General features: G+C 48.1%; 1 protein-coding gene across 1 annotated transcript in view; it reads left to right on the plus strand.

The window, feature by feature from the left end:
- Positions 1–23,441, plus strand: part of LOC133350573 (WD repeat and FYVE domain-containing protein 3-like) — a 91,766-nt gene that overhangs the window by 17,245 nt on the left and 51,080 nt on the right. Inside the window, exons 15-28 of the mRNA XM_061565052.1 lie at positions 1,779–1,933; positions 2,112–2,346; positions 4,625–4,785; positions 5,677–5,788; positions 7,729–7,919; positions 8,677–8,835; positions 9,441–9,514; positions 12,478–12,645; positions 13,083–13,192; positions 14,373–14,493; positions 16,692–16,909; positions 17,789–17,979; positions 20,142–20,276; positions 21,090–21,269. Coding sequence (XP_061421036.1) covers positions 1,779–1,933; positions 2,112–2,346; positions 4,625–4,785; positions 5,677–5,788; positions 7,729–7,919; positions 8,677–8,835; positions 9,441–9,514; positions 12,478–12,645; positions 13,083–13,192; positions 14,373–14,493; positions 16,692–16,909; positions 17,789–17,979; positions 20,142–20,276; positions 21,090–21,269 — 2,210 coding nt within the window. The remainder of the gene's footprint in view (positions 1–1,778; positions 1,934–2,111; positions 2,347–4,624; positions 4,786–5,676; positions 5,789–7,728; positions 7,920–8,676; positions 8,836–9,440; positions 9,515–12,477; positions 12,646–13,082; positions 13,193–14,372; positions 14,494–16,691; positions 16,910–17,788; positions 17,980–20,141; positions 20,277–21,089; positions 21,270–23,441) is intronic.

A 23,441-nucleotide genomic window follows, 5' to 3' on the forward strand; every position in this document is an offset into this window, starting at 1 on the left:
TGAGTATCCCTCGTCGGACTGCAGTTACCGCACCGCCTTTACGTATTTATTTATGTGTGTTGAAGTTCTTTCGCACCGTACGTAGCCAACCGTGCTAATCGGAAATGCGGGGGAAGGACAACGAGCTGAACACAAAAAGGAGTTCTAAAGAAATGAGTTTTCAATCTATATTTAAAAGTGCATAGCTCCAGTGGCTTCGTAATAGCGGAAAGAAGAGCGTTCCAGATGGCCGCAGAAGCGCATCTCAAAGCGCACAGTACAGTGACCGTCTTTTTTTCATGGTTAGCCAAAAGCCACTGCGAGGATGACTGGAATTTGAATGATGGTTTATGCTCCTTGATGAGATGGGCTATCCGATCGTTTAAGAAATTGCTTACGATTACACCTACTGTTTATTGATTTGATTACTAGACTGAATGGGTAAACACGAAAATTGTCGTGATTATTTCAGTGTTCCAGCATGCGTGTGAGTTTTCTGAAGATACTTCCGGTTTCTCCAATTTGCAACATAGCCCTTTAGGAACTGGTCAGACATTCCCAAGCAAGACATACTCAAAGAGTGTGAGGCTGCTTTAAACTTGTGCAGTGACATAGAATTGGTCACTTAGCGGCATAGCGCCGGCTGCTGGCAGGGAAGAGGACCTGCAGCTCACAGCAGCCCTGACTGACAGCAGGCCACGTGATAGACCCGAGACAGATCTAGGGGAAAGGTTACGGAAGGGACACGTCGAGAGCCCGCTAGTAGGTTCCAGAAGGGGGGCGTGGCCGGGCCACGGTGACAGGATAAGAAAGGCCCCGGGAGGGGACTTCAGTTCTGTCGTTTGGAGTGGGATCCCCGTCGTCGTCGTTGCTGCTTAAGATCGCCGCCTTCGTCGCTGTCGTCGTCACTTGACATTGCGCTGCTAGACATAGTTGGCTGTCTTCATTCAGTGCCGTCAGTGTCAGACGGCTAGCATTGTGTGTAGGCTAGTAACAGCGTAGAGTTGCGTATAAGCGAGAGACAGCAGAGTGTGTACCCGCGTAGGTTGTGTATGGTACAAAGTGTGCTCGGTGTTCATTAAAGAACTGCCTCCAAGAACTTACATCTCCATGTCAGTCACTACACTTGTATGTATAAGAAACTACTTTTATAATATATTGTTTCAAATACAGGTTTTGCCCCTTGCAGAAGTATTTTCAGATTAGTAGGTGCCTGTTGCATTTCTGCATTCCACAGACCCATGGCGATATTTCCCTCCAATGCAGAAATGTGACATCTCAGTGCTGTAACCTGTGTGCCCATATGCAAGTTTTAATAGCCTGCAGGTTTAATATGGCAAGGGGCGTGTGCCATTTTCTATTAATTATTCGCTCACAAGTGTCCGCCCCATGATGCGGATAGCACAATTGTAATAATAATTGGGAAAAGACTAAAGAGAGAGGTCATTTTTGTTGGCGCTGTCACAGTACTTCTAAAACTATTTTATATTTTACCAGGTAAGGCCCACTGAGCAAAATAGCTCTTTTTAAGAAGCGATCTGGCCACTACTGATAGCTCAACGAAGTGGCTTATCACGTTTAAATGTATAGTAGCCAACTACTCTAAATGCTTATTGATTCTACATTTGGAGGGAAAAACCGGAGAACCCAGAGAAAAATTCCACGTGACCACAGGGAGAAAAATGCGCAAACTCCAAACATACAGTAGGCGTCAGGGTCGGGATCGAACTAACGACCTCCTGCATACCAGATGAGGTAGTTAACATCTCGCCACCGTGTACTTTTTTGACCACGTGCAGACGACAGCTCCCAGGATGGCTGCGTGCGGTTCGTGACACCGGAGCTGGCCCAGGAGGGCCAGTGGCACCACCTGGTACTGGTGCTGAACCGAGGGGTCCTCAAACCAAGCTCTGCCAGCCTCTACGTGGACGGACAGCTTGCTGGCAACACCAAGGTCGGCCACACCAACGCCCCACCGTTGGGAACCCAGGCAGATCGCACTCCACCCGCTCCACGAATCTGGGCTCGCCTCTCCGGCGGCGGTAGGGACACGTCGTTGGCTTTTTTTTGGTTTTTACGAGAGACTCTTCGACGCTTGCGTTTTGCTTGCCCCGTGTGCGCGCGGGACGCAGCTCTCCTACATCCAGGCGACGCCGGGAGGCCTGGGTAGCGCGGGCGGCCCCGGGGCGCCACCGCTCGTCTACGGCTACGTGGGCACGCCGCCCGGACGGCGGAGGAGCTCGCCGCTCGCGTGGCGCGTGGGGCCCGTGCACCTGATGGAGGAGCCGCTGGGCCACGCCGCGGTGGCCACCATCTTCGGCCTTGGCGTCCACCACACGGGATGCGTGCAGGCCGTGCTCCAGAGGGGTGAGCGTGGCGGTGGCGGTGGAGGAGGAGGAGCGAGCCGTTAAAGTTCGCGATTTGCGGTTGTCTTGTTACTTTCACAACCTTTTAAGCTGTTGTTATCCTTCGCCCCCCTGCTCCGCACCTCCGGTTAGCACGGTTGGCTACGTACGGTGTGAGATAAGTTCAACATATGTACATACATAAGCTAAAAGCAGGGTTGAGCTTGGATGGGCAGCCAACATGCATACCGGGTGCTATAAATTACATGGGCTACGTTGTTGGGCAACAGAGGGAAGTGTCGTGGAATTGATTAGACCTTGTAGATCATACAGGATGGGTGGGGGTTTGAGCCAAAGACCTGCCAGTGGGCAGGACCAAATCTAAAAGAAATGTACTTCTACGCTCCCGCACTCATCTTTAATAACTCACGCTGACCAATCTGGTGAAGTATGGTCAAATAAAACCCTTCACAGTGTGCAGAGGCCTTCATCCAGTGGTGTACTGTATATTGTCGACAGGGCTCTACACGAGCATCTGGTTTACTTCTCAAGCGAGCATGTGTTGCTGCTTATCTCTGTTTTTTCTCCGTGCTATATATATGTACATAAGCATATGCAAATTGCATTCATTCAGGTACGATTTGCACGCCAAGTTTGTCTTGTGCCAATTCACCCAAACCCGGGGGGATGTTTTATTCATTAATGCAAGGATATAACAACATATCCTGGTCGCCCTCGGTTGGTGGTGGAAATTCCACGTTCCTATGGCCAGGGCGATTTCACGATATGACAGCTCCTCTTCTTGGTTCTTTCGGTAAAGTCACGTAGAAGGGAAGTAATAAAATAATAAAAATAAAACACAATAAAATAATTCTCACGACGTTTCGGCCACAACGCAAGCAGCCGTCCTCAGGTGAAGAAACAGAGCTGTCGGAAAGACAGCGTCTGTTATATTTTAATTATTTTATTATTTTTCGATTTAAAGCTTTCGTGACTGCAGGGATCCATATTCTTGGTTCTTTCGGTAAAGTCACGTAGAAGGGAAATAATAAAATAATAAAAATGAAACACAATAAAATAATTCTCACGACGTTTCGGCCACAACGCAAGCAGCCGTCCTCAGGTGAAAACCAGGTCCGTCGAGGCGACAGAGTTTGTTTCGATGGACCTGGTTTTCACCTGAGGACGGCTGCTTGCGTTGTGGCCGAAACGTCGTGAGAATTATTTTATTGTGTTTTATTTTTATTATTTTATCACTTCCCTTCTACGTGACTTTACCGAAAGAACCAAGAAGATGAATCCCTGCAGTCACGAAAGCTTTAAATCGAAAAATGACAGCTCCTCTTGAGGTCTGATAAAGTAGCACTTGGCACCCGGATGGTTTACCAGTCTTTGAACTTTTAATCTTCTTGCAGTGAGTCATGTGCTCTAGGCACTGCCCCCAGCCATCCATTTTTGTTATTTACTGTAGTACCTTGAATTCCACAGCAGCTGCGTGTTTATATTAAACAGTTTTTATTTCCCTACTGCATACGTCAACCCCTTATCAGTGCCTAACTTATTACAGACCAATTCAGCCCTTATTGGTCACCCCGTGCCCCTTGGAAATCTCAACGTTCATCCTACAAAGCCCGTATTGAAATGGCTGTACACCGTATGGACCTGAAAACTCAATTTCCCTTTACAAGAATACAGCTAAATCGTATGGGTTGACAACTATGCCACCGTCTATTTTATCAGCGGGCCCCTTTGGTTATCAGTTGATTACCACCTGGTTCTACATAAATAACTTAATTTGGTTAACAAGAGTAATAATAATGAATTGCTTTTGATGTACGCCTTGGCATCTCAGTGGTTGATTGGAGACCATTCGTTACAATTGTCAATCAAGCTTAGAAACCGTTTCTATTACCATATTCTATATTTTACAAATGCCCATATTACGACGGGTTTTGTCATGCAAAAACAACGTCACCGTTTGTACAGTGAATGACACAGCTCTGTGATGTGTTTTTCGGGTCGCACCGAGTGTTGCTCGGCACGACGTCCGACGTTTCGCTGCACACGCAGGGAGCTTCTTCAGGTCACGGGCTTGGGCAGCTGCCGAGATTGCACCGCCCATCGTTCGGCATGCTGCCCCGACATTGTGCTCTCCCGCCCGCAAACATTTCAGAGAGAGCTACACAGGGCACAACCGGGGAAAACCCTACACGGTATAATCGCTTGCCTATAAGACACAAGCACCTGAGAACGTTTATGAGAGCAAGCGTCTGCCATGGGTTTTTTTTTATTTCCCACAGCAACGGAAGGCAAGTCGGAGCAAGCGGGCTCAGCGACCGTGTCGCTGGTGCCTGAGGAGCGGCTCTCGTTTGGCCTGTACCCGCTCTCCGCCTCGCTGCTCACCGTCGCCAAGATCCGCAAGGCCTACAACAAGGCCGACAGCCGCGCTGTTGCAAAACAGGTGAGGCCTCGCTGGCGACTGGCACAAAGCCACGGTGCATAGAAGGATTATATATAGTGTAGGCATGCAGGCGATTGCACAACGCACGCGTCGAATTGTGCACGTGGGAGGAAATGTATTGTTGTTTGATTTGTGTAAATTACACATTTAGGATTAAATAAAAGTGTACAAAACGAGATGCAAACAAAGTGAAACAATAGACAGTACAAATGAGGCAAAAATAAATGATAAAATGGAATGGCAACCAGGAATTGTGACAGTTCACCAAATTGCGAGGTATGTGAATCATTATTTGCCGAAAGTACACGTTAGAGAATGCCCATAAGTTAGGACGAAACTTGTGAGACAAAAAATCCGTGAAAATCTGTCAGCCTGGCCACTCTGATTCTTAGCAGCCTTGTGCCTTCTACACTCGGCACACTTACCCAACAATGCCTCTGCCGACCTCTGAAAGGCACCACCTTTGAATGGAGAGGCAACAGAACGAAACGTTATTTTAATTTATTTGACCAGGTAAGGCCCATGGAGCCACATAGCTCGAATGAGCAACGTCTTCTTTTTAAATCCATTATATTAAGTTCACTTGCTTGCTTGCACGTTTACGATCGTGGAAATCTTTCGGTCGTTTTTTAACCCACTTCCCGTGATCCAATCGAGCTGATATTTTGCACACAGACTCGTGCGTGACAATTTATTTTCGGGAAAATTTTTTTCCCAAAATTTTCCACTTTTTAGGAATATTTAATTTAAAATACCAATGTGATAAAAATGAAACTCTTACTCAAGAAAAACAGAAATGAATAATATAATAAAACCGATGCCATGCATATAAAGGATTTATAGTGAAAAACTTTGTTTTTACGGGTTTTCTTCTCTTTCACCGCGGGGCAGATCGGTCTCTCGTCCAACGAGAACGTGACGCCGGTGATGCTGCTGCACAACGCGGCGGGGCACCTGGGCGGGCCCTCGCGCACCATCGGCGCCGCCGTCATCGGCAACCTGGGTAAGCGCCGCGACCCGGTTCACGCCGGCGCGCCGCGTGTCACGCGCAGCCCGTGGCAGGCTGCGTCCCTGCCCCACGGTTGCACGCCGTTCCCTCGTTATTCACGGACTCGCCGTCCGCGATGATTCCCCCTGATGCCCGTTCTTCCAACTTTCCCCGCCTCGCCTAAGAAAACATTAACCTCCCCTCCTCCCCTCATCTTTTCCCCACGGTCGACGAATGTGCACAGCTTGCTTGTTTTGCACAGAATATTGAGTTCTGGTTGCATTTAGACGGACGCCTTTTAAATTGAAATTGCGTTCGCAATGTCGAGTTCCTGAACACGTGATGAATTGTCCTTGGACAGACAGACATGATATAACCCATGTGGAGCAATAAATACGGTATTCCCTCGTTATTCACGAACCTGCTATCCGCGAATTGCATCTGGAGCTCTACACTACTGCATCGAGAGAGAGAGGAGAGAGAGAGAAAGTGATGAGATTAAGTGGTGAGACAGAAAGTGATGACATTTATTACTTACGTATGTATTTAAGGTAATTCGTCGGCCAATTTTGTTATCCATGAAACTATTCCCAAGCATCTCCGGAACGTATCCCTCACCGTGAGGGAATCTTGCACTGCTCCCTAACGTCACACGGCGCTCTGTGCGACGGTGTTCCCGTAGTTTCACTGCAGCCCGTGTGACATTGCTGTACATGTGACACTCTGCCCTGTCTGACGCTACCCTCCACGTCACGCTGCTCCTCTAGTCACGCAACGTATCGCGTAACAGGTTTCTTAATTTTGATTTAAAGCTTTCGTGACTGCAGGGATTCATATTCTTGGTTCTTTCGGTAAAGTCACGTAGAAGGGAAATTATGAAATAATATACATATTATTTATATTATTTTATAAATAATAGAAATATGTGACACCTCTCCAAACGTGACACCTGCCGTCCATGTGACACTGCTCCGTTCGAAACACTGCATGCTGTGTGCCACTCTTTCCCGAGGGAAATCGCGCGCCGCATTAAACCGCCCTTGTCGTTAAGCTGGGTCTCGCATTACCTTGCACCCTTGCCTCAGGATCTACTTTTACAGCTGCTATGTTTCTCTACAGCCCTCATCATTCTTAATGTGGCAATGGGTGTTAGAGTCACCAAGTCACACCTTTCTTTTTACCATCCTGAAAGCATTTTTTTGTTATCAGTCCGCAAATATATACAAAATTTAAATGTTTCTTTTTCGACGGCCTTTCCGATGTGCTTCCTGTGCCCGTCATTGTTAACTTCACTGTCAGCCTTTGTGTGGATCATTACGCCGGGGGTGAGCCACGTTTTGTGTAAAGCATAACTTGTCGTTTCTGTTGACTCTCACGTCATGCAATAAAGGACTGTGACTGCGTGAGCCGGCGATTTACCTTTGAGCCGGGCGTGGTGGACTAACTTGTGAGCCAATGCTTTGGAGGCAAGGGACTGTAAATCGCGCAGATTTGTGAAAAATTTAAATCCGCTGGGATACAAGGGGGCAGCAGATGGCAGTACGGCTAATCAGTTCCATCTGTGTGGACCCTAAAGCAGCCATGGGTTTTATCCAAATGTCTCCAGTTATCCCCCACATATGCAAGAAACGCCACAAAATGTGCACGGCCTTTGGCTCTGCGCCGCGGGAGTTCCGAACGGACGCTTCGTCGCGTGATCCCGCACCTCCTATGAGCACGGTTGGCTACGTGCGGCACGAAAGGAGTTCAACATACACACGTACATACATTCGATGCTGATATCCCATATTTCGCTAAAATGTAACGAATATATATACGTATTTGAATAATCTCAGATGTCGGTCAATACACCTTTTAAGAATCTATAAAGTTGGAGAGGAGCCGTTGGGGTGGTCAGTGCAAGCGGCGGCGTGATGACGCGGCGGTGCTTTTGCGCGTTCCCCCCACCCCGGCAGGAGTGCGGCGAAGCGCCGCACGGCCCGTGGCGAGCTCCTTGCAGTGCGTGGGTGGGCCGGCCCTCCTGCTGGGCCTCCTGGCCATGGCAGGGGACGTGGAGGCCCTCTACGCCGCCACCAAGGCCCTGGTGTGCGCCGTGCGTGCCAGCGAGCTGGCCCAGCGGGAGATGGAGCGCATCCGCGGGTACCAGGTGCGGCGTTGGCACTGCCTGCCATTGATTGGAAACGGATGATGAAATGGGCGTTGGACACCTACGGGCTTGTCTGCCATTGGACCGTGATGATGATACCGATTGATTGGTTGTGTTGCTTGCAACTTGCTTGCGACTAGGCGCGGAGTGACGGGTTTGCCCGGCGATAAGAAGTGATTCTTATGCTCGTTGATGCATGCATTTAATGGTGCATGCGCGTGAAGTCGATAGTTTAAGTGAATGGAGTGACAGACAAAACTGTACGAATGAAGCATATGAATGAGAAACAATATAAAAGAGTCCATAACAGCGAAACGAAGAAAACACTCAATGACTTGAATTTTTACCCCAGTTGTGCAAATGTTTCGAATTGTACGTGCGATTGAATCATCACATGCTTACTTGCAGTCATTAAATAATTACAGAATACCATCAAAAAAATCACAGCAGTGTAGTGATTGTATTCATGTTCACGTGCGAGACCAAAAATGCTCACTGCCCAAGGTGGCCAGCTTGAGCGGCGCACGTGCGTAAGGATCTCCGTTTAGCCTCCGAGGCTGCCGGAGCAAGTTGCGCGAGCGGGCCTCCAATTAGGAGTCGAACTTTCCCCGAGAAGGTGACATCCCAGAACCACCCTTTCGAAGTCACCTCGTTAGCCTCTTCGACCCGCGCGCGCGCGTGGCACCGAGTGCCACGCTCGTGGTTCGGCCCCCTTGATGCGTCACTCTTTGATTCCCCCCCCCCTCACCCCCGCCAGCTGCTGGCGATGCTGCTGAAACGCAAGCGGTCGCTGCTGAACACGCACAGCCTGCACCTGGCTCTGTCGCTGGCCGGCACGGTGGAGAGCGGGCGCGAGCGCGACAGCCTGAGCGGCCTCTGCCTGCCCGCGTTCCGCGACCTGGTCACCGACCTGCAGGTGAACTCGACGGCGCCGTCCCGGTCGCCCACGCCGAGGACGATTGGAGGCGCGCGATTTTGCCGGGAGAGCGGCTGGCGCGCTCGACCTGTTGTCGATTGCACGGTGGTGTTCTGCAGGGGCTGCCTGTAACGCTGTGCTGATATATCGGCCAAATAATAGGCGAAAGTAAATTAATGAATTGTTCGTAAAGTATGGAACAAAAACAACAAAGTTCCTCATTCGCCACTAAATGGCGGTGATTTTTCCTTGGCGCTTGTGCCAGGCTAGGTGCACTTTGAAGCCACGTAAAGCATTAAAGGCTCATTTGTAGGGGCTGACGGGACTGATCCTAGTATTGTTCTTTTCCCACTGAGATTGTTTGCAGATGCAGCACCTTTACTCCCCACTGTGCCAACTCACTACATTTTAACCGCTGTGATATAAATATAATATTACCATATTCGCAGACCTGTGTTTTTTTAAAGAGGAAGTTTATGGGGGGAGGTGGGGGTCGTAGCATCGTGATTAATCATGTTGTTGTGCACAAGTACAAAAGCCTAAGGCTCGTGAAACCAAACTTAAGCACCTCGGTGAGTTTGATCTCACCTGTGGCTTCTCCGCAGATATGGTTCCACTCGCCGTACGACCTGCACCTGTCGCTCCTCGACCACTTCGTTGACCTCCTCACAGAGTCCAGGTAACACGACCACGGCAACTATAGGAAGCTAGCCTTGGATTCGCACCCTGAGTTTCCCACGGCAGCCTTAACGAATCCTATTTTTATTTTACCAGGTGAGCCCCACTGAGCTTTAAAGCTCTTTTTGAGAAGCGACCTGGCCACAAATGATAGCTCAACGAAGTGGCTTATCACGTGGAAATGTACAGCAGCCAAATGCTCGCCATCATGGCGGAATAAAGGGCCAGACCCAGCACCAAGTGTACCATTGAGCACACTCTAGGTTGTGACGTCCACTGGCATCCCTTGCTTAATCTACTATCAGAGCCACTTTACTGCCGAGGGAAATGGACGATAATGTCTCGTCGTCTGTATTAGCCGACGTCAGTACCTAGCCTAACTGAAACCTGTGTTAAACCTTCTTTGACATCGCTTACCGACAGGGTCGTCGTGGAGCGTAGGGAGGGGGACCTAGGGATGGGGCTGGGATGGATTAGACCCAAGGCTTATGGAGATAGACAGCCTAGGCTGCGATACAAATTCTGAAACAGCCCAAGGCCATACACGGGCGCCTAGCCGTGGTTCCCAGTTGGCTGTGGGAACCGCGGCATCTGTCCTCGCTGCTCCATTTGCCACTCGTTTTGTCAAAAGCGGGGATTTTCTCATTCCTTCAGATTGGGGAAGGGTTTTTTTTCTCCTTCCATTTTCACGCGGATTGTCCTCGTGGTGCCATTGGCAACTGGAGTGCTTCGGCAAAAGGGGACAGATTCACATTTGATCGCAACGTCCGGAAAATAATTTCCGTGGCAATTTCGCCTCCCAACGCTCGGAATGGAGAGATTGAGAGATTGACATTCTTTTGCCAAAACCCGGCGGAAAATGTTACATTCTCCACCCATGCGTGTGTGATTGTAATGCAGCAGTGCCAGGCTGTCATGAGACCCGTATTCCCGTCGGGAAGCTGCACGGATTACATTTGCTTTGTCTCTCGCAGGCAGCTCTGATGAAGCCACTGTGTTCCAGTTTATCGGATATGCTTTGTACATACATGGTCTGAGAGTTTAAACCCAGAGATGCAGTTTGCAGTTCTCACGCAGTTTTTTTTTTTTATATGGGATCCGTTTCACTGAAAAATAACAACAAAATATCACTAAAAGAATAGCAAGCTCATGGAATTATTCGACGAGATTATGGTATTTCACTTACCTGTTATTCATGTTATTTGCACTGCACTGTACATACGTAACTTTAATTAGATATTCTCAAGGGTTAGTATGTGAACACATGGCTGTTTATTCCACGTTGCATATAAACACGCTCTACCACTTCCTTGTACGGCACAAAAGCCACGTTTGTGAATTGTGGTTTTCTCCTTGAAATTCCCATTTTGTCAAAAAAGTGAAACTAAACTAAAAACTCAACAATTTTTATATTACCAGGTAAGGCCCACTGAGCTATATAGGTATTTTTCAGAAGCGACCTTGCTATCACAAATGATAGATCAACTAAGTGGATTATAATGTGGAAATGTATAGCAGCCAAATAATCTAAACGCATGTTTCTAAATGCGGAGGGAAAAACCGGAGGACCCGGAGAAAAATCTACTCGACCACGGGGAGAGAAACAGTGCAAACTCCAAATATACAGCAGCAGGCGTCAGGGTCCGAATCACACCCACGACCTCCCGTATACCAGGCGAGGTAGTTAACATCTCGCCACCGTGGCGCCCTCTGAGTTACCACGGCTCTCGGTGGGACCTCGGCGAGGAATGCGTGCGATGAATCAAGCTCGTGAATGGCTTCATTTCCTGCCGCGCCCGTGTTCCGCCCTCGTTCTGGAGGTCGGGTCTTTTTTTCCCGGGGTTGCCCCCCCCCCCTGCCCCATGGGCGCTCATTAAAGTACACGTAATTACGCGTCCTCGGCAACTGTCGTCAGCGCGCACGCACGCACGGGGTTATTGCAGGGGGTATGCGCACTGTGTGGTGCACAGCGGATAGTGTTGCATTTCACTCGGGATGAGGAACGTGTGGTAAAAAGCACGCAGCCTTTGTGAGCATGCAAAAAAAACCAGCAGCAGCATTTCCTCGAGAAGTGTATTGTCATCCTATTACCTTCGCTCACCATCAAGGGCAACAATGCATTTTTTCAGGAAATGCTATTCGTTTCTTTACTATTATAATAGCCGGCACGGTTATTCTGTTGTTTTTTCACGTCATTTACAGATTTGATAGTGTTACATTGCAGATATTTGTGTACATATTGTGGGTTATGGGTTAGGGCCTGAATATTTTGTTCGGACGGGGTATGGGAAAGAGGCTCGAGAGAAACGCCACGGGTAAAACCCACGATGAAGCAACCAGGGCCCAGAAACAATAACAATGAGCCCCAGGGCAGCCAGCGCAGCCGGGGCAGCCGGGGGCAGCCGGGGGCAGCCGAGGCAGCCGGGGGCAGCCGGGGCAGCCGGGGGCAGCCGAGGCAGCCGGGGGCAGCCGAGGCAGCCGGGGGCAGCCGAGGCAGCCGGGGGTAGCCAGGGCAGCCGGGGGCAGCCGGAGGCAGCTGAGGCAGCCGGGGGCAGCCGGGGGCAGCCGAGGCAGCCGGGGGCAGCTGGGGCAGCCGGGGGCAGCCGGGGGCAGCCGGGGGTAGCCGGGGGCAGCCGGGGGTAGCCGGGGGCAGCCGAGGCAGCCGGGGGCAGCCGGGGACAGCCGAGGCAGCCAGGGCAGCACCAATTAATGGTTTTCCGGCCTTTACCGTTGTCTCTGTTTCACCTCTGCTTGTCAGTCGGTCACATTTTGCTCAAATGAATTTGACGGTGACCTAAGACAAAGAGGGCCGGAATGCAATTATTAAGGAGCTGCTGATCGCTTTTCTCAATAATGCACGAGGCCGAGTGCTCTTTGTACGCGTTTCTGCGCTGTTTGGAAAATAACTATTGACGTCAATTCGGTCCATCGCTATACACACACCCACCCTGTGCTTTTACGCAGCGATGTGGAAGAGCTGCGGCGCATCATGCTGGGGCTGCAGCTGGTGCCCAAGCTGCTGCACGTGCTCAAGGACCACACACTGCCCCTGTCCAAGGCCACTGTGATGTCCATCACGCGCCTGCTCAGTCTCCTCCTGCAAGGCTTCCCCAGCAGCCACGACATGCTCTGGTCAGCAGCAACTATTCATGCTTGACAGGGCAGCACACACACACGCACATAGACACAGGAGACACCCCAACAGCACGTACAAGCACACTCAGCCACAGACATACACGGAGGGAATTAATATTCAACAGATTGTTGGCATTGGTGCCCGAACATAATTGATAAAAAAAAATACTTAACAAATTCGTCAACAACACTGCCTTAAAAAGGTGGCATTTCAGGCAAATTACCCTTCTTTAAAGGATATGTATTTTTAAATGTGCTTAGAAGAAGGGGCAATTCCCCAAAATTGTATATTTTTCCTTTGAAGGCAGTGTTTTGTTGATAAATGTGTGAGCAATTTAATTTAAATTCGGATTATCATAATTCAAACGTTGTGGTAAACCATTTAAAGAAACAAAATCATCTTTAAATCCCCCCCCCCCCTCCCCACCACCCAGGTATGGACAGTTCCTCGCCTCCACGTTGCCGACGTTTTCCGTCTCCGAAAAGTTTGTAGAGCTCAGAGCGGACGAACCGCAGGACGACGACGCTCTGATCGACAACGAAGGTACGTGGAAGTTTCGCGATAATTCACGCGCCCCGCTGGTTTTTGTTGTTATAATATACGTATGTTAAACGACACGAACGACGCACTACTAGGAGCCTTCTTCTTGGTTCTTTCGGTAAAGTCACGTAGAATGGAAATAATAAATTAATAAAAATAAAACATAATAAAATAATTCTCACGACGTTTCGGCCACAACGCAAGCAGCCGTCCTCAGGTGAAGAACAGGTCTGTCGAGATGACAGAGTCTGAATGACACACCCCAGGCTTGGAGCGTATTTTTAAGCTGGGAGGGAGGAGGAAGAGCGCCTTGACAAAATAATTTGAATATCAAGTGGAATTTTTGCATATTTATGGGAAATGCAGATATGCGATTAGTACTACTTGTGAAATGCGTAGGAGGTTTGGCGGGGGGTTTAAAGTTATGTTTTGCCCGTGCATTATGCAGGATTAGCAGCATCAAAGAGAGGGGATAGGGGGAAGCATTAATAAAGGGAAGGAGTTTTAATAGTCTGTAGCTGCAGTAACTAAACCACCACGTAAACAACTAAAGTATAAACTACATAGTATCATCAGTATACTAACTATACTCTCCAATAAGCTGAGCTACTAACAGTAAGTAATACATTACAATTCTATGTCGCAAAAAATATAATATGCTTCAGCTAAACTTTTTTCTCTTACATCACACGGGTCTCCTCCGTACTATATACTGCCATAGACAAACACAGCAACAACACGAGGTCCGGGCTTCAGTGCTTGTGCTTGAAGCTCATCCCTTCCCTCGAATGTCCCCTTTTATATCATTCCAGCACCCTTCTTCTCGAATGTTCCCTCACTGTTTTTCCCCTAGCCAACCCCTGTCCTTCTCCTCTAAGGGATCCCAACCGTCGCCTCTGGGTTCCACTTCCCGCCTATTCTCGTTCAAACCCTTTTCCTACAATCACTTCAAAGCCTGCCTCCCCGACCAATCGCTGTGTGGAGGCCTCTTTCCTCCAATCGGAGACCTTGGCTAATTTTTTGTAATAACCGTTATGCTACACGTTGGCTTCGGGTGAGTATTTGTGAATTTCGGTCATTACGTATGTGTGTAATAAAAAGCGAAATATGAGATGACATCTTCATCGTTGTGAACGGTGGCTTTGTGTAACGTCGCCGGCTGCTGTCGTGTCGATTCGTCTAGGTATGGAGGAGGATGGTGCCGGCTTGGTGTCTGCTCGCAATATTTTTCTCCGCAACCAACTTCTCGAGGTCCTTCTCGACTTGCTCCACACCTCTGCCGAAAAGGAGTTCTTAAGCCAACCGTGAGCCACTTACAAATCCGTTGAACAAACATGCTGTTGTGTATTCTTAGGTTTTTTCGGTAAAGTCATGTACCTGAAGACGGAAGCTTGTGTTGCCTCCGAAACGTCGTGATTTTTATTTTATTTTTATTTTACTTTTATTAATTTTTATTTTTACCTACGTGACTTTACCGAAAAAAACCTAAGAATATGAATCCTTGCAGTCACGAAAGCTTCAAATCTAGAATCCTGTTGTGTGTTTAAGGCGTAGCCTCTCGCGACCAATATTATCCATAATAAAGGTTTTTCTGGGTTAGATCGCGTAAATATCAATGTGTCGTTAAACCCACCACCACAAACAGAAGGATTTCTCTGCAGAAATGGCTGTCACCTGATGATGCTGGTTGTAATTACTGGCGAAGCGTCGTACTCAAATTGTAAATGTTGTGGATTTACTCTTCAACACACCCGTGTTGCTGTACTAGTAACGCATTGGCATGTTCTGTTTATGTGACAAACCTTACTTATTGGCTGTGTCGGGTGGAGGCGGGTTTAACGACATTTATATTTACGCAATCGAACCCAAAAAACCCCAATTATGGATCCTGTTGTGTACATGATTTTCTTTTAAAGAGGGTTACGTCTTGTTTCTTTCAATTTTCATCTATAAATAATGAAAACACCAGAGATGTCTGTGTGGCACATGGGGTCAGAGCAATGGGCCTGCACTGCTGCGATATTGAGTTTGAATATGAAGGCACTCACTCGTGATTAAACCTGATTTTCAAGTTGTCGTGCGTTCGTGATCGCAGCCTGATCATCATCAATGAATGCACAAAACAGTAGGTTTGTTTCACTTAATGTGGCCACATTCCATCTCTAAGGAATTTAACAATATCAGTTTCAACTGCCATTCAATAAACACGACTCTGTAGTGGGGCATGCGTGTGGGTAAAAATAGATCAACTTGAAGAGACCAACGAAGAAGCTGTTCTGTAGTGCAGGGTGATGCACTGCTCTCTGTGTATGTGTGTTGAACTTATTTCGCACCCTACGTAGCCAACCGTGTTATTCGGAGGCGCAGGGGGAAGGACAACAAACTCAACAACAACAAAACAGTTCTAAAGAAATAAGTTTTCAATCTGCAAGGACTTTCCAATAGACACTCCTTCTCATGAGAAGATGCAATTAGCACAACCGTAGCACATGCAAGTTTCAAGTTTTCAAGTTTCATGTATTAGGTGTAGCCCTGTGAGCCATGCGGCTCTTGAGTCGGGTGCAACCGCAACAAACAAAATATGAACACAGAACATCCCAAAGCTATGACGCGTAACAGAAACATCCTGGAATAAACCAGCAAATATCCCCCCCCCCCAAAAAAAAGTACTAAAACGCTGTGTGAAAAAATCACAATGTGGTGCAAGCCAACAAAAACAACCGTAAGACAATTTAGATCAACCATATGTTTTCAAATCACTAAAATAAAGCTATGAAAACAATGTAACAAAAGTAATCATAGGAACTGTGATTTAAATTGAACAATAAACGATACACATAACACGTATGGCAGGAGAAAGACAAACGAAGTGAAAAGAAAGCAGACACTGCGTGCATACGTGCAGCCCTTTTTGTCAGTCCACCGCTGGAACGAAGGCCTCCTTACACCCCGTAGGTCGTGTGGCTTCTATGACGTTCTTTACCGGGCTGTGGAAGTCATGCAATACACTCATGCGGAATGCATGTACAAATATGCATTACTCGTAGCATTTCTTCTTCTTGGTTCTTTCGGTAAAGTCACGTAGAATGAAAATAAAAAAATAATGAAAATAAAACATAATAAAATATTCAGACTCTGTCTCCTCGATAGACATGTTCTCCGCCTGAGGACGGCTGCTTGCGTTGTGGCCGGAAACATCGTGAGAATTATTTTATTATGTTTTATTTTTATTATTTTATTATTTCCATTCTACTTGACTTTACCGAAAGAACCAAGAAGATGAATCCCTGCAGTCACGAAAGCTTTAAATCGAAAAATCGTAGCTTTTCATTGACTTTTCAATGCCGATATCTATCAAGCATTTCTTTCATGACCGTCGCCAGAATTTGTGGTGACTTAACATTTTCCACCAGCCGCCCTCCTCCTTATCCGCGTCTCTAACCCCCCCCACCCCCCCTCACCCCCCCCCACCCCCCACCGTTCCACACCCGTCCTGGCGCAGGGCCTGCGAGGAGATGCTGCGAATCCTGGGCTTCGACTGGCTGCTGCTGTTCGTGCAGGGCCACCTGCATCCGGCAACGGTTACCGTGGCGATGCGCATCCTCGTGTCGTTGCTTAGCAACGGAGGCATCCTGCGGCGATTCCAGGAGGGCTCGCCAGGAGGAGGGTGGCTTGACCTGACGCAGGCGCTGGTCAGCGGGCAAACGCCCACCGTCCTGGGTGAGGGCACGGATCTCTTTTTAAATCCATTATATTAAGTTCACTTGCTTGCTTACGACCGTGCAAATATTTCGGTCGTTTTTTAACCCACTTACCATGATCCAATCGAGCTGACATTTTCCACACAGACTCGTTGTGCGTGACAATTACTTTCGTGAAAATTTTACACTTTTAGGACAAAAATATTATATTTAATTACCAATTGCTTAATGGTGGCATGCAATCATCTGACCCATAGGTGGCAGCCATCTCAAGCCAGAGGACGAGAGGACTCTAGCCGCCACGCATATAAAAAATTTATAGTGAAAAACTTTGTTTTTAAGCGTAAATTTTTTCACAGATGAGCTTTACAGCTCGTTGGATTCCTCCAGTGTCAATAAATATTCTGATTCTAGCGGTGAGCATCACCATTGAAGTGGGGCCAGTTGTTAGATCAAAATCGGTGACCTTTTTGCTCAATGTTTGGACAGAAATGAAACCCCTTGATCCTGGAACGATGCCTTAAGCAGCATTCCCTTCTTCTTGGTTCTTTCGGTAAAGTCACGTAGAAGGGAAATAAAAAAATAAAAAATATAAAACATTATTATTTTATTATTTCCCTTTTACGTGACTTTACCGAAAGAACCAAGAAGATGAATCCCTGCAGTCACGAAAGCTTTAAATCGAAATTCAGCATTCCCCTGTTTAAAAAAAACAGGTGATAAAGCTGTCTTGAACGGCATCGTAGGTTAACGTGTGGTTATCTCTCGCCATGAGTTTAGAAATGATCTCGGTGAGTGTCGGTCACATCAGCCGAAGTGACATCAGTGAAAGCACCTGCAGCTATGTGAACCTTGTCGTCCGTCGCTCTGACGACGACCGTTGCCTTGGCAATCCCAGGGTTCAACGTGGGCCGGGGGCCTGGCGGTGGCGTCATCCCGCGCGAGATCAACTCCGAGGCGTGCCTCCTCCCCGGGTTCTCCGTGCTGCTCTCGTGCCTGCCCAGCCACGCCAGCCTCCCGCAGCTCTACTTCTTCCTGCTCGCCCTCTTCCTCAACCGCCCCATCACCTCCGTTCCCGAAAACGTGCAGGTGAGGGGGGCTGCCGGCCGGCTTGCCGCTCGGAACGCTTCTTCTCCTACGAGGAGGGGGGTGTATGTCGGGTAGAAGCCCTCTTAGCGACGGTAATTGGTTTCCACGAAACCGGTCGTTAAGTGATTTGGTCGTTAAGCGAGCGTAGGAAATACATGTTAAAGGCTTAATTCGTTCCGATAGCATTGAACCAAAACACAATGGATATTAATACATAAATATACAAACAACATTATAAACACATATTAAAAGAAACATGGTTAATCAATGCATAAATTACTACTTATTTTACCTACAATAGTCCGTCGTTAACAGGGGAAAGGTCAATAAGCGGACATTGGGCCCTATGGAGGCCTATCGTTACGCGATTAGTCGTTAACAGGGGTGGTCGTGAAGAGGGGTTCTACTGCGTGTTAAACTTTTGTCGCACCGTACGTAGCCAACCGTGCCAATCGGAGGCACGGTGAAAGGACAACGAACTAAACACAAAAGGCAGTTCTAGTTGATCGGCAGCATTTGCACGGGTGATGTCGAGAGGTTGGTGAGCCCAGTGGCGAGCTTTCGAAGTAGCCTGGCGAATGTCTGAAATGCTGCCGATGAGTGAGCTAAGCGGGCGGTGGGGTACGGGACGCTGGGTTCGAATCTGGGTTTCGGCCACCGATCGTGAAACTGGATTCACAAATCTTCTTGGTTCTTTCGGTAAAGTAACGTAGAAGGGAAGTAATAAAATAATAAAAATAATATAATAATAATATAATGGATTCACAAAGTGATGCTAGCCGATGGTCTTACCCCCAGTCATCAATTCTATTTGTGGTGTTTTCGTTTTAAAAAAATGTCAGCTCTGAGAAATCAAATTTTCAGTTTGATTAAACATACAACAAGCGCCGGTTTGCGTGAAGAGGCCTTCTGAGGAGACTGCATGAGTGGGAGAATTGAGGTGCCGTGCTTGTCTGTGAGATTTCCGATGTCAATTCGTTTACCCCGTGGTGGCATGACACCGACGGCACAGTTGGAATGTAAGTGGAAACATTGAATTGGTAAAGTGTACGTTCAGTGTGTCAGCACACACGCAAAGCATTTATTACCCCTCCCCATTGAGACTTTGGAGCAGAGGTCGCAAACGGGTTTTGATTCCTTACCCGTACCCGTACCCGGCCGCACCAGGGTCGCAAATGGGTACCCGTACCCGTACCCGGCTGGGTACGGGTAGCCAGGTATCAGGTAGGGTACGGGTATCAAGTACCCGGTTGCGACCTCTGCTTTGGAGTCATACATTCTTCACTGCCTAAGTTGGGCCCGGGGTAAATTTGTTTTTTGAGTTGGACACACACCAGCAAGACTTATATGTCCACCTCGTCGCATGGAACCGTAAAACACAAAACATTTGAGGGTTATAAAAGACCCGTTAAGTGAATCTCTTTGTCACCTATTTATCTGGCTATGTTGCCTCTTGTACACTCATCATGTATGTACAGTACCTCTCTTTTGCTTCAATGGCTGTATCCTTAAATTTAGTCTGCTAAATTATGTCTGCTGCAATAGCTATTTCGGGAATGTCATGCCGATAATCTACAACAAAACATTTGTGAGAGAAAAAAAAGCATTCAGTATTCTCCATTAAAGCTTTGCAACCGCATTCCCTCATTCCATCCAATCAATCCCTCGATCGAGCTGTCTGAATCTCGGCAAGAGGCAGTTGTGATTACTAATAAAGACAATGACTTGCGATTACTAAAAAAGACAATGCAGCATAGCAAAGCAAGCAGCGTTGGCTTGCAGCAACCTATGCTGCCAGCAGTGCGTGTTTTCGTCAAAGGGTTAACGGCGGAATTTGATACGCACACACTTAGGGTGCTTGCGTGCGTATCCTCTCCCTCGTGGACGTGCGCTGCTTGGCGTACAACGCTACAAACCCGACAACCTGCTCACAACCAATAACAGTGGCAAATATTTGAAATGGTCCTGGGCCTCTCCTAGGTCAACTCAGATTTCAATGAGAACCTTCTGTGTAACTATCAGCACTGGGGAGACAAAGGCTGTCAGGCGTCGCGTTGGCCACCCACACCCTCATCGGTGCCCAATACCAGCACTTGCCCCAACAGTCTGTTAAGGCTATACCGTGGGGGATCGTGGTCTTTGCGTGCTGCCCTCCACCACAGCTGGACCTTGACTCGATCTGGCGCTACAGCCTGGGGCTGCCGCCCAGCGTGTTCTCGGCGCCGCCATCCGTGCCGGCGCCGTGCCTGGAGGCGGTGCTCACCCTCCTCGCCATGCTGCGCTCCACCGTCAACCAGGTGTGGCAACATCTCTCGTGACGCGCGGGCGGTGCGCCGCCATGGCTCTCGACACGCCCCCCGAGGAGTCGACGTCGACGATTTTGCTGGTCGACACCTTCGATTAGTGCGCTCGCGATACACGCGCACCCCCAATTAGCGCGGTTGGCTACGTACGGCGCGGAAGAAGTTCGACAACGTGAGTACGTGCGACGCGAATCGCGCGCTCGATGGTTGACCGTTTAAGATTTGTGCTGCGAACGCGGAGAATTCGGCGCACGCTCTCGGCGGCTGCTCTTTCCATGGCCGAGCACTTCTCAAGCTGGACACAGATTCAATCTAGATTAGAAGTTTTTTAAACGTCGTGATTTAATTTAGTTTATTTTATACCTATGTGACTTTACCGAAAGAACCAAAGAGTACGGACACAGATTGTTTATTATGATGATTATTTGGAGAATGCTTTTACACGTGACTTTCACACAACTAGAGCACTAAGACACACTACTCAGAGGCGACTGAATCGTTGGAGACAATATATCAAAGTATTTTAAAAAGCCACATCCACCTTCATTGAGGAAGGTTTTCCTAATTTCAAAAAAATGGAAAAGGAAGCGACCAAAAAAACACGGCGAAACAAACCACACGCAAGGGAAACGATCCGGGGATTTAATTTCAGACAAAGAGTACAAAATGTCCCGAAGCTTTTAGCGAATATTTCAAAGCAAATGATCCAATGTCCCACGCCTCGGTGATCGTTGGTGAAACAGATATTATTGGTGGAGGATTTTGTGGTGTCCTTCTGCTCCCCTGTGCCTCCCCCCCCTCCTTAAGCCTTGGCAGGCCGAGGAGGAGGGCTCGTGGCTCATCGAGTACCCCGTGACTCAGCTGCAGTTCCTGCAGTACCTCTACCACAACGTCGGCGGCCTGGCCAACGTGTGGACCCATCCCGAGTTCCTGGGCTCCCTCGCTGCCACCATCTTCCCCTACAACCTCCGCCCGCACTCTGAGATGGTGAGCTACACCCAGCCATCTGACTGGCCACTGGCTATTGGGAACCAGTCACTGCTGTTAATCATTGGGCAGCAGTGACTGGTTTTGGTCGGTCAGCAACAGTTGCTGGCATTCGACATATGGGCTGTAACGTGTCCTAAATTCGTGAGCGCTTAGTGCAATTACTCTGGCCGGGTGATGCAGTTGGATGGAGTGTTTGACGAATTATTGGAAGCAGAGTTGTAACTAGGCACAGATTCGCCAATTAATATTTACTGTTTAAGCTCACAATACACGCGTTGAATCGCTTACTTAAGAAGCGACGTCATTACATTTTATTGTGTTGCATGTAACCGATTCGTTATGACCTCTGCAGCCATGAGTGACCATTACATTCGCCATGATTATTCGATCATGATCCAGAAGCGGAATAATTTTTCTTTGTCGGGGATGAATCAATGCACACATCTAATTGAATAATTGCTAGTTAAATTCCTATTGGGGTGAAATGAGCCCACAGCAATTGATCTGGGAGACAATTTGACTTTTATCATCATTACCATCAACAACATAATTATAATCCTGTTTAAAACTTGACATTTAATTAAACTGCGTGTTATATCCAAACTATGCTAATTGAGTCATATTTTGAGCTGAACTTCATTGGGTCAAGGAATAGCTGAGGATGATACTACAGCAGCTCTCTCTAACCCAGCACTAAGTGATTTCCTCTTCGTGCTCTCTTAAGAAGTGCTGCCCCACGTTCCATTCATCCGACAGAAATACAATCTGTATCATCGAAGGATTTTTTTGCGCCAAGTTGAGTTAAACTCCGTAATGCAACGTACCCAATGGCATGTGGTGACCGAGCTGAGAATATCGTCGGCTCGTTGCTCTTGAGAACCTGGCTCAAATGTGGCCGAAGCCTGGATTTTACCCATAAACCTTGTGGCTGGTGGCTCATCGCTCTCACACAGGCGCCAGTTTCTATTCCTGTTGAACGAATTCTCCCCAAGCCACCCCCAACCCCTCCCCCCACCCCCTCCAGGGTTGTACAGCTCCAGATTCATTCATTCATCTCACTCTCACTATGTGCCCCTGGTTGTAACCTCTCCATCACATTGCACCTCTCTTGGCCGCTGGACCGTAACCAGTTTTGTGCAAAGGTCATTCCTTGCCTGCTCGTGACGCGTACCACTCAAGTAAGCGCGCTTGGTTTTTTTTTCCCCAGGAGCATGACATTCCTTCAGGTACAATGACGTTCATTTAGCTCCCTCGACGTGTTTACGCGTCGTTCCGCGCGTTGTTCGGCACGATGTCCGACGTTTTTCACTCCACGTGCCTGGAAGCTTCTTAACAAAATGAATTCAGAGCGACACTGCAGTACGAACTGAACACGCATCAAAGGATGGAGGAAATATCGGAGAACTGCATCAAGAGCTGTAGAGCGCAAGCGCGCGACAACTCGCACAGTAGTGCGAGGTTTCCTTCGTTTACACGGGTTTCGTTTTTTCTCAAAGCATGTGGAGTAATGCAACGTCGGCATGTCACAGACGTGGACGTATTCGTAATGCCTTGAAGTCCAATTGCTTGCCCTCCTTTCTGTGACCTTGTACTCAAAAAGGAACTGTCGGTCCAACATAACAATGCAACTTCAGGGAAATCAAGTTGCAAAAAACTGCAGCCTAAACAATAGGCAGTTACGCAACAACAGCGTATGCAGTCCGCATCGCTCTACTTGCTTGTCTATACAGCAGCCCACGTGGTCACGTGACTTGCGTGGATAACCATCCGGGTTGGCGTATCATGAGGATTTGTGTTGCGAGGCTGGCTTCTGTAGGCCTGCTCCTGAAGATCCCCGCGTATGCCACCATCAGCGTCGTAATAGTCACTCGTAAATTAAGACTGCTCTTTACACCCTGAAGGGCTTTCTCTGCCACCTCCCATGCTGTAGGCACGCAGTGTAAATATGCTGAAATATCCTCGCCGTGTCATCACGTTTTTTGGCCGGCGTTGCATAATGTGCAGTTTGACACTAAGCCGCCCATATCCTGGGGACGACCTGGACTGGTAGCAGTCACCTCATTGAGCCGGCATAACCGGATTCGGCAGATTCACACACGTTCACGGCGTCTATCCAGCATGTGACAGATCCAGTTTGGCAATTTTTTTGTTGTTTGAATTTTTTTTTTT

Source organism: Lethenteron reissneri, chromosome 34, assembly GCF_015708825.2.
Source record: "Lethenteron reissneri isolate LAM-NWPU_2019-01 chromosome 34, ASM1570882v1, whole genome shotgun sequence".
Classification (NCBI taxonomy): Eukaryota; Metazoa; Chordata; class Hyperoartia; order Petromyzontiformes; family Petromyzontidae; genus Lethenteron; species Lethenteron reissneri.